General features: G+C 32.6%; 1 protein-coding gene across 1 annotated transcript in view; it reads right to left on the bottom strand.

Annotated features, from left to right (window-relative positions):
• Positions 1-12,419, bottom strand: part of CF2H8orf34 (chromosome F2 C8orf34 homolog) — a 405,526-nt gene that overhangs the window by 232,042 nt on the left and 161,065 nt on the right. The window contains 1 exon segment of the mRNA XM_019822764.3: positions 11,042-11,208. Coding sequence (XP_019678323.2) covers positions 11,042-11,208 — 167 coding nt within the window.

Raw genomic sequence — 12,419 nt, 5'->3', positions numbered from 1 at the left:
CTCTCTCTCTCTCTCTCTCAAAAATAAACATTAAAATTAAAAAAAGTTTTTTTAGTTGATTCTTTAAGTTTTCTTTAAAAATTGCTTTTTTATTAAAAATTTTAAATCTTTATTTATTTTTGACAGAGAGAGAGAGAGAGAGAGAGAGAGAGAGAAACAGAGAGAGTGGGAGACCACAGAATCTGAAGCAGACTCCAGGCTCTGAGCTGCCAGCACAGAGCCTGACACAGAGCTCGAACTCATCAACTGGGAGATCATTACCTGAGCTGAAGTTGGATGCTTAAAAACGACTGAGCCACCCAGGCGCACCCCACCTTTAATTTTTTTTATCTTTATTTTTGACCAGAGGGGGGGGCTTCTTTGATTTTTTTAAAATAGGTTTTTGAATTTTCTTTCAGTTAAAAGCTTTTATATTGGAGAGTAACCACTCACATTCTTAATTTTCTTTATCAAAATAGAGTGGCTAGGAGTTTATTTGGTCCTTGGTCCTTTTATGTTTACACTATATATGAGCAGAGCCACCTTTCTTATCTTAACTACTACTTTCAGTAAAAGACGTCCTTAACTCAGCCACGGAGATGTAGGGATCAGATGGTATCAAAATCTTAAAAATGCTGCTTGAAAAAGTTTCAGACTATGAACATCAAAAGTCCATAAAAAAAAGATAAGAACACCATATTGTAGCCTGAAAAAAATTTCTCCCCTTCCTCTCTTGATATTTTTGCTTGTTATTGGATATGGATTCTCTGAATTGTGAGAAGATAAAAGAATGCCTTAAAAAAAAGAACGCATTATAATATGAAAATGCGTATAGCTTTCACAAGCTTTGGAAAATATTTACTTCTTTGAGCTAGTCTTGGAATGCTACATATCTTACTCCCATGATAAGTCGGCATTCATGAGGCCAATAAAATCTTCACGTTTCTACAAACCAGGTATCACCTTCGTTATACCACAGGACGTATGGATGTCAATGACTGTAAGTCAGGGAGGCAGTAACATGGCAACAAAAACAAATACATATAAAAAAATCAGAAGTTCCTAGATTTTGATACTTTTTAAAAAAGTTTTGATACTTAAAAAAAAGTTTTAATATTTCAAATTGCTGAAAATAGTTTCTTCAAAGTATTAGAAAAATTTGAGTGTTACAATGTTCTTTTCTAATGGGGGTACTGTCTTTAAATGCAAGATTCTTTTTAACACATTGGGGGAGATTTAGTCTCATGTGGCATTTTCTTTTGAGAAAGTTGTTTGTGATTTTTTATTAAAAAAAAACTTTTAATGTTTATTTATGAGAGAGAGAGAGAGAGAGAGCACAAGCAGGGGAGGGGCAGAGAGAGAGGGAGACACAGAATCTGAAGCAGGCTCCAGGCTCTGAGCTCTCAGAAGAGCCTGACATGGGGCTCAAACTCATGAACTGTGAGATCATGACCAGAGCTGAAGTCAGATGCTCAACCAACTGAGCCACCCAGGTGTCCCCTGTTTGTGTTTTTTAAAGGAAAGGGAAAAAATTAGAAGTAGGACTTAAATATCAAGTGGAAAGTATTTTTTGAAATAATTTCCATGTATGTAGAACATACCTAGATGAGACATTTATGACAAAACACTAAACACTTTAAACCCCCAAGGCCAAATTCCCACGATCTTACTTTCTTTTTCACATGTACTAAATCTCATGGGCTAGATGGAGACAAAAAGGGAATTGGTATAAAAGTGGTATGAATTATATTAACAAATCCTTTTTCTATCTCTAATCCTTTATGAGATACACTGAGCACTTCACAGGGGTTATTTTACCTAATCTTCACCAAACTCTTTACCTAATCTTCACAAAACCCTGTAAGTGTTGCCAAATTCCCATTTTTCTGATGGTGGGTCCAACATTAGAAAGTAACAAGTTATTTTCTCAAATCATAGAATTAGTAAGAGGCAATGGTGAAACTTGCATCTAGGATTACCTGAATAGAAAGCTCATGTATGCTGTTTTTATTTCTAATATTATATATACTCTCTTCCATACAATTAATTTCATTAGATTAATTTAAATTTTGTTTTACCATATATATAATACTCTACATTAAATTCCTGAAGTAGACTATATCCAAACAAATGTAGGTAATTAAAAAAATAAATATGACAGCATTTAAAACATGAAAAACAGCTGGCCTAAAAACACCCTTCTGACAATTCCTTAAAAAGTTAATTTTAAAGAAATTAAAAATTTACATGGAATTTTATGTTTATAGTCTCATATAAGTAAATTCATTCCATATTAATTTCAGTCATTGAATCATCTGTTGCAGAAATAAACCAAAATGTTAAAAAGTAAAATAAAATCTCTTAATTTAATTTACCACCTTTAAAACACTGTCATATTTTTTTCTTATTGTGTTCTTTAGTGCATGTGTAAGAGCATTAGAGCAATTTAAAAAATATTTTTTTCATTATTGTTAAGAATATTTTCTGAAATTATAAAACGTGACTATCAAAAAAAGAAAATCATAATATTTTCATTCTAAAAGAAATTCATATATATAGAACCAGTTTAAACATTTCAGATTTTGAAAAATGTATTTCTAAAAAACCTTAAAAAATGTTGAATGAAGCTTTACTTTGCAAAATTATTGTTTTCTGATATTGAAACTAATTGACAAGTGTGATCACTATTATTACCGTGTATTCAGTATTCAACTTCAACAATTTTAGCTTTCTATTTAAGATGGTTAAATAAGATGTCAATGATATTGTAACATATAGAAATCTAAACAGATTACTGTGAGTTTCACAAGAAGTTTTAAACAATTCAGAAGAACAGTTTTAATACCTCTTTAATGTCTTTTGGTTTTGATGTTAAAATGTAAATAACTGCTGAGTTAATAACATTCTGTTGCATATTTTCAACCACAAAAAAAATACAATAGAATATTGACTTTGTACCACTTTCAAATGGCTCTTACAAAGAGTACAAAATTAATTCAAATTCAGTCAAATTATATGAAAATCATTACCGCAGCTAAACAAATCATCCTGAAGTATATAACACCACCATTTTATTAAGTATTTGAAAGAGGAAAGTTTATTTCAAAAACAATAAAACCCTAATAATAATTAATACTGATTTTCAACTTGGTTGTGATTTGTTTATACAATGACGTAATGTAAAACCATCAAAATTGTGCTGTTTCAATATTTTCATAGTTATCAATATAGTTGAAGAGTTTTTAAAGCCTATAAATTTTTCAACAGTTTTAAGGTTTTATTTACACAGACGCATGTAAACATACAATACAAATTTATAGTTCTTATATATCTCATTTTTGATTTTCCCTCCTATTCCTGCTCTCAGCTCAGCTTTTGCTAGTGAACATTCATGTGTATGCACAAAATATTTTTCTTTTCATCCTAGAAGTTATATATTTATATGGAAGAAAAGACAGTGGAGTAATTTGTTCTATATTCTTAACCAAATCATATCGATGTCTGCCCTTGCTTAAATATCCATGTTAAAAATAAAAATATAATGCTTTGTATTGGCTTGCAAATACCCTGTAACTTTACTTCCTTCCTCTTCAAGTCTTTGATTGTATTATCTTGTGGGAAACGTCAATATTTACTCTAGTAGGTATTTCCAAAGCTAAAGAAAGCTAGGTTTTTTTTCTGTGCTTATAACTAGACAAAATGTATGTGGGGTTGGAGGATTTAAATTTATTTGGAAGGAAAGTTTCATCTATAAATTCTAGTGTCCTCTCTCAAATATTCCTGCTGTTAGGCACGACAAATAAAAATAAAAGCATTTTCAGAGAATATCCCATTTTTTTCCTACAACATCCCCATGTAATAGGAAGGCTGATATTGTTACCAGAGTTTATAATTAAGTACTGGTAGCTCAGGTGACAAAAGGCAACATGCAACATGAGGGCTGGAGCTGGTCTTAGAGTTTTTTAGCTCAGTGCCTTGGCCAGAGACCACATAATCACATCATAAATGTGGCTCACACCTTTGTAAGATACTCAGTGAAAAGCTATGGCCTAAATATGAAAAAGCACATTAACTTATATTACTGTTATATGTCAAAGAACTTGTAACTTATTTCAAAGTGAGAAATATGTATGAAACAACTTACCTACAAGTATACTGAAAACAGCTATCTCTCAAATAAAGGAATTTTCACACAGTTATACCACTGAGATGAAGGACAACTGTCAATAATTTACTTGTGGGTTTAGATTTTATTTTCAAACTATTGACTTTATTCTGCTATGTTGATCTACTTTTACCACAGGAAATTTTTTTTAAGAAAAAATAACATTTCTTATTAAATGCCATAAATCATGTAGGATGATGTATGTTTTTGGTGGCACACAAGCTTATATTTATTTAAAAGGCAACCTCTACATGTAAACACTGGCTATCATTTGTAAATATTTCAGTATGTTGTTGGAAATTAACACAAATGAAGAATAAAGAAAATGAATCACAAATGTAATTCCAAGCATGAAACGAGTACTTGTAGAAGACAGTGAAGGGGGCTATAAATCACATCTAACAAAAGCAAAGTAAGAATCCTAAATAAAAGTTTAATAGAATAATATGATAAAGTAGAATCTCAACAAAGCCATGTCCTCAGGACTATGCTAGAATCATTTCATAACACGTAATTTTTCTACTCTAGCAGTTCACTTTTCAAGTGCTCCTAAAAAATATGATATCAGGTCATGATATTAGTCATACAAACTACAGTAACCAAAGCTTCTTAGCAAGACTTTTCCTTATTTTCAAGAGACATTTCAAAAGAGCTAGATTAACTCAGAAGCCTCTATTCCATGTTATTTTTATTATAAAAATCATACTTTCTGCAATTTTATTTCTCTTGCTTCAGGATATCTTAGATCAAACGACAAAAAAGTTCATTGACCATACCTTCCAGATTAGAGTTTCTCATTGTATGTTGTACAGATCACCTGCAACAGAATTTGTTGAAAGACTGAAGGAAGAGCATTCCTGTTGGAAAATGGTGATTCATGGGCTGTATTCAAATCTAACAAACCAAAAATTGAGGAAAGAGGGAACTGGAGATTGTACTTAAAATAAGCTACTCAGATGATTCTTAAGCAAACCAAATCTTGAGAATCATCCCTGAATAGTTAATACTTCATGAAACATGCCCAGATTTATGCAAACTTTAACTCCCAGGGATGTGCAGAGTCATGTAATAAGTGGAGAAATTCATAAACCTATGAATGAATTAATCAATAGACTAACTGAGAGCTGAAGGAAAAACCTACAAATTGTTTGGTTCTATGTAGATGCCAATGTGCACTAGATTCACCATTCTCTCAAAGTCCAAAGAGGTCAAGTAATTAGAAAAATATAAGACACAATAATCCTAGAGCTGTACATTAATACAAACTAGCACTGTTCACATAGCAGGTACATGATATTTGCTGAATGAAAAAAATGTGTCTGAGTGGATTTTCTCAAATGTTGTCACTGTAATCCAGAGAGACAAACAGTGCTATTCAACTCCACTTAGACAACACTTCAACCTGATCCCACTTGGCATTTGTGCAAACAATGATGGCTCTAAAGCAAGGTGACGTTAGAATTCAGGAATATAGGACAAAACTCTATAGCAGAGACATTTCATAGAATCTCTGTTACAATACATCAAATGGTTCAACAGGAGTTAATACGTATTATTTGGCATGTGAAAGATATTTTCATACATCTGTGTGAAGTTCTAGTTTTTCAATTATATTAATTCATTTAGTGAACATTTAAGAATGAATATATGTGTAGATTTTCTATAATGTTTAGGTAATTGTGGTCATCAATTGCAGTATAATTACTGGAATTTCTGAGAATATTCTGTATTTAAAAATGAGAGCTACTGAGATTGAGGTGATGTGGGTGTTATTTTATTCAGTATGTTCTAGGTTTAGGGCACTGACTTCACTGGTGCTCAAAATCGCTATACCCTAACACCCCACAAATTTGGAATATTTTAATCTCTAATATGTACTAATGCCATATTAAGTTATTTTAGTACTATGCTGAATGAATTTCTATGCAGCATTTAAAGCAACCTTATATATAATATAAGTTTTGGAAAGTCTTTGACTTTTTAAAAAAAGAATCTTCATTTTAAAGTGACAACTCTTCCGTTGTCCTGGTATTCCCAAATACCAATATCCAAAGGAAACAAAGTTTATGGTGTATGCTTTAGACTATTTCACATACTTAATAACATTAAAATATAGGTATATAGATAGGTAGGTAGACAGATTTTTTTTTAACATTTAAGGCCCTCTCCCCTTTTTTTATCCAACATCATTGAATGACAGCATCCATTTTTCATTAAGTGAAATGCCTGTTTCTATTAATTAAGTGAAATGGATGCTTTCTGCTAAGAAGACTCCAACTGGAAAAAAAAAAAAAACAGAACAGTATATGAATGTTTACTTTATAAATATTGGTCACATGCAAAAGAATTTGTCAAAAGATTGCCTTAATGCAATGAGTCCCTCTTGAAAATTAAGTTTATATGTTACATAGTTTGATAAGATATTGGGGTTTTAGAAATTCATAATTTACTGTATTCTGCAGATAATACCAGTACAATTTTACTTGTTCTTAATTACTAAGTTTAAAGCAAATAAAATATACTTACAATCACCTTGCTTATTTTTGGTAATACAATGTTAGTTTTAATTTTTATATGATATGAGCTAAGATCAGAAAGTATAAATCATGACTAATGCTGTTTTCCTTTTGTAGCATCTCTGAAATTTGATTTTTATATATTTGCCTCATCATCAATTCTGAGAAAGCCAAAAAAAATTTTTTTTCTGTAATATCCTATACCAAAATATGTAAGAATAACACTTGTGCCTTTCAAATAATTCTGATATTTTCAAATAAGTATAAATTATATTCATGGTAATCAAGCACAGAACTGCGATTAGCTTTTCATCAGAAATAAAATGAAAAATGCATATAGTGAAAATGAACTTACATTTACAAGTTGAAATATCTTTGAAATTAGTGAAGTTCCTCAAATTTTCTGTGAAAGTTAGTGGAGTAAAAGGTAATATATGCATTTTTTATAAATCTCTTGCTGTACCATTGTAAATTGTCTCTCCATTTTTGAAAAATAATTAATTTTAAGAACTTTCAAAAATATGCAAATTTAATAATCGTGATCATTAATTTCCAGCAGTTACTAAAATATTTCAGAATATCTTATATTTGAGGATGAGAACTACATATTTGAGGTGAGTTGGCAGATATTTTATTCTATGTCTTCTGCAATGAGAGCACCAATTTCACTGGTGCTTAAATTTGTTAGTTCTTAAAATTCCAGAAATTTGGATATTTTGTTCTCCGGCATATATTAATTCCATATTAAGCTACTTTTGTGCTATGAATTTACAAATAGGATTTAAAGTAATCTTACAGTAAATATTTAATCTACTTAAAATTATAGATGCCGTATGTACTATATTTCACATGTCAATATACTGGGAGTAGAAATCTAACAACATACAATTAAACAACTGTGGAGAGTTAAATATTAATCAGTATGTATTAATAATGCTAGATTCCTTTACAAATGAATTACGGTAAGAAGTTTTACTGACCTCTACTTCTTCAACTAAAAGGCTCTTTTCCCCCTTCCCCTTCAACCAATTTTACTTAACAACAATCCTTTGTTCCATTAACATTAACTAATAATTATACTTCTCATTTAATTATCACTTCACAAAGAATACATACTACTTGGGCGCCTGGGTGGCGCAGTCGGTTAAGCGTCCGACTTCAGCCAGGTCACGATCTCGCGGTCCGTGAGTTCGAGCCCCGCGTCAGGCTCTGGGCTGATGGCTCGGAGCCTGGAGCCTGTTTCTGATTCTGTGTCTCCCTCTCTCTGCCCCTCCCCCGTTCATGCTTTGTCTCTCTCTGTCCCAAAAATAAATAAACGTTGAAAAAAAAAAAGAATACATACTACTTTTCATGCATATAGATTTTTCAGCCAGTTAATCCCTGATATAGATAACAAGTTAAGACAAATGAAACCACATAAGCTATAGCAAACTCATTCTATACAATGTTGCAGATGTGCAAAAGATATTGTAAATAGTCTCTTGCCTTTTACAATGACTCTATGTACTAAAATTTGATTTCAAATAAATTTTCAGGAACTCAGCATTTGTATTTTCCTCAAATATATACATATAATATGCTTTTCTAGGATCAGGGTTTCAAAAAATATTGTCTTAAAATTCTTCAATAATAAACAAAATTATGAAAATCTAATATTAAAAGGACTGGAAAAGTAAGTATTATAGTTTCTAAATTCATTTATCAGTATCACATCAATTGATTAGTGTGGGACTTGAAATCTAACAGAATATTAAGAGACACATACATGGCTATTGAAGACGTCAAGTCTTAAAACTGAATAACTAAATTATCAATTTATTTTATACCCATATTCATCCATATTAATAGTTCATCCATTACTACATCATGACTGCAAAAAATTTGTAACTTACATCAACTGAAATTTTTCATGTACACCTGGTTTGATTTCATATAAGAGATGAACCATCATCTTAGATACAGGCACATGTAACATTGTAACTCATGAATTTATGCACACTACTTTTGAAGAAAACTGAGTCTCTATTTTAAACATATATTTTCTAAATGACTGAATGGATAAGTGTATTTGCGTCTTAAAGACAAATATTTCATATCTAAATAACATTTTACGTAATTAATGAACTTCTGGGTACAACAATCGTTCAGGTACAATTTTCTGCTACATGACCTTTGTTCACTGAGACAACGGGGCAACAGGATTGCATATGGCATTATTTTGGAGGACAGCCTGGCACACTTGCAACATTCCATGTTATTGCAGACAAATCTCATAATCTGGAGACCAGCATTAGTACACTACCAGTTGCCTATGCTAAGATATATGGAGTTCCATGGAGAAAGCCCAAACTGTCAACTAGTTTTCATTCTTCACTTCGCTCAGACCACAGGCTACAACGTCTAAATGAAAAAAAACCATGAGGACCAGCTATTAATGGCTCACATTAGATAGTCTCAAAAACCCAACCCTCTGGTCTTCAGCTTGGGAGACTAGAAACTTTAAGGAGCTGAGATCTAGGATGTACCAGCACTGACACCTGAGTTTCCTTAAAGAACTCCTCAATCGTCATTGAAGTTTATGATTTCCTCCACTCTAACATGATACTCCCGATGCTATCAGGAAATCCAAAGTGATTCTGAGCATGCCTAGATTTCTTCAAAAGATTATCTTTGCAAGGTAAGTATAATTTCCTTCCTGTGGATATCAACTGATCAAGAGCCGTCAGTCACACAATGGATGGGAGAGAGAGAGAACAATACCTGTACAATTCAACGTCAATGTACCAAAAAGCCAACGTTGATGTTATATGAACAACGTCCTGGCCCTGCCAGTGACAGTCACTGTTCAGACCCTGCCCCCTTCACTGTTAACGACCAAAGCAAAGGAACAATTTACAAGCTCAGTCATGGAGCACAACTGCAAAAGAGTCCATTCGTACAAGAGCAAACCTACAAGGCTAATGACTACACTCTGCCTGCTGAACTTCCATCCACTTGTCCTCTAGGACTCAACTCCCCACTAGAATCAGCTTCTCTATGAAACATTCCCTGATTATCATCCTCTACCTCTGCATTAAGTGTTATCCCTATTTAAACTGTGTGCTTAATCACATTAGCACCTGTAGCAAGAACTACATGAATGTAGTTACATTTTTTATCTCAAACACTAAGAAATGCGAAGTTCCTGCAAACAGAATCCATGACTGTTTTATTATGATCCTAGGACAGAGCTCAGTGCCTAGCATGAGGTCAAGTGCTTAGAAAAACATTTCCTGAATTGAAGTTGGGGAAGGTACCACAACATCTGGCATATCTGCCACATCAATGATTTGGAGGTGGGGAGATGAGATTCCTTGAAAAAAAATACTCAGACTTAATTGTTCTTAAAAAAAAAGATGAACAGCATAAAGTGAAAATGCCATGACAGTCTCCTCAATGCTGGAATGAATTCAGTATTATCAGAAAACAGTGATGAACCTGCCATCATTGAGTAAGTAACACCTCTGTAGGTATATGCAAGGAGACATATCTTTTTTTTAAATCATAGTATTTTGCTGCCATGAACACTTAAAGCCCAGGAAGCTCATTTAGAAAAAAAAATTTAAATGTCTGTATGTTTCTGACACTCCTTATTCTATGTTAAATTTATTTGCAATTTTTGAATGATTACATTATTTATTCACTTTAGTATAAGGTTACAAAGTATTCAAAAATGATTCTAATTATTTAGGATAAAAGGAAAGTTCAGTTAAAAAAACTACTATCTAGAGATTTATGGTGACATAAAAACATACATTTACTTCATTTAAGATATAAAGGGTTCCCTACATATACAACACTAATAAGGTTTTCATGAAAGTAACAAGCCTATAAAAACACTGAAATCTTGCAAACTTTCCTGTCATTTATGGAAGACACAAAACACTAATTTACTATCTGTCCTTTTAAATTTTACTCTATTTTTCTAAAACATCCTTGAAACAATAGGGGACACTTTGGAATGAGGGCTGAAATATGTATTTTGGATATACTTTATAGACAGAAGATGTGATCAAGGCAATCATAATCAGAGAATAAAGCAGACAGACTTGAATTTTTATCACAATTGCACACAGAATAAAGCTTGATTAAAGAGTCAGAAGGTAAAGTGCTGCATATACAAAGACAAAATACAGTCTAATAAATACTTCACATGCTTAGGTCATTTCAACTTCATTCTTACATGCAACTTCATGAAAGTCTAATGTAAATAAAATATGTGTTAAATGGCATCTTTCCCCTAGGACAAAACTATTCAAAAACTTTAAAATCTCTAAATCACTACACATTTTTACAATGCCAGAGAAGAAGAGAAAGAGAAATTATTAATTTTTAAAATTACCCAGCAATTCCATTGCATCATCTTCATTATCAATATCTTCTTCTGTTACAGATGGGGTAGGGCTATGGAGAGACTCAAAAGAATCTTGAGAGAGCATTGCTGCCAGAAGTTTCTTATGTTGCTGTTGCTGCTGTTTTAATCCTTTAGTCTTGGGCTCCACCTTTAAGCTGAAGAAATATTTAAATGTTAGTTTTCAATGATGACAACACTATCAATTAGCTGTGGTAAATAAAGAAAATCTGCAACCAAACTTTCATTCAATTTTTTGCTATGCAAAATTATAGTCATATTAGTAAAATTTTTCCCAAGGATGAGGGAAATATAGACTATCTTCTTTCCTAGACATCCTTTGGTACCTCATAAACAATCTTCCAAGTAGGTATTGGTGAGAAACATGGCAAACTGGAACTCCTGCCCCATTTAAGGGAGGAGGTGCTAATCAGCCATGTCATTATTAAAGCCCACTGTTGATGCATTTTTTTCTGATTTTTTTAAAAAGAGGAGGCAGAAAGTCCAGATTATTATGTAAAAATCCCTGATCTACAAACAAATGCATGTCAAGCAAAACACATGTAATGGGGTAACTATTATACTATCACAAGACTATTTTAAAATGAAAACGCTAGTTTCTATAACTGAAATAACTTTCCTCACTATTCCTATCGGGCTGCCTAGATGTGGGGTTAGGATGAGGTAGAAGAAAAGATGAAACCAAAACTGGCAATTAAATGTTTCTCAGTTTCTTTGAGTTTGAAGAGTCTTTGTAAATTTGGAGGAGTTTCTTTGTCATAAAGCCAGGCTCCTTTGGGTAAATTCTCTGTCTTTCATGGTTCCCTCTCCCCCAACTTCTCAAGACAGTATCTGATTGGACAACTTACAAGTCCAAACAACAATCACATATAGTTAAAAAATTGTTCCAAAGTTCATCTTTTCTCTATAATCCAATTTTTTTTTTCATATTATTGCCCAAAGGAAGGAAATGGCAAATGTCTCTTCATGAAAGAAAAACCCATGATGTAGAGGAAATCTCTCCCAGGCAAGATGAAAACATAACCTTTCTAAAGGTATTCAGAAGGACAGCCCATAAGGCAAGTGGGTTACATGCCTGGTCCCCACTGCCACCAGGCCAAAATGTAGAAGGAGTGTGGTAAAAAAACAAAAATAAAGAACCAACCAGATAAATTTCATGGCACAGATCAGAACATTTCAAGTTGTCTTAACAGCCGTACTAGGTTCGACATTGTCTAAGAAGAGGATGGAAACAGCAAAATGACTTTGTATGTCATCAGTGGGCAAAGATCAATCAGTCCCACCCCATTGGTTCACCTGAAAGTTAGGGTGGATATGAAAGAGAAGGTCAGGGGAAAGAGGGGCAGAG

This window comes from Felis catus, chromosome F2, assembly GCF_018350175.1.
Source record: "Felis catus isolate Fca126 chromosome F2, F.catus_Fca126_mat1.0, whole genome shotgun sequence".
Classification (NCBI taxonomy): Eukaryota; Metazoa; Chordata; class Mammalia; order Carnivora; family Felidae; genus Felis; species Felis catus.
This window is presented reverse-complemented; position numbering and strand designations above follow the sequence as displayed.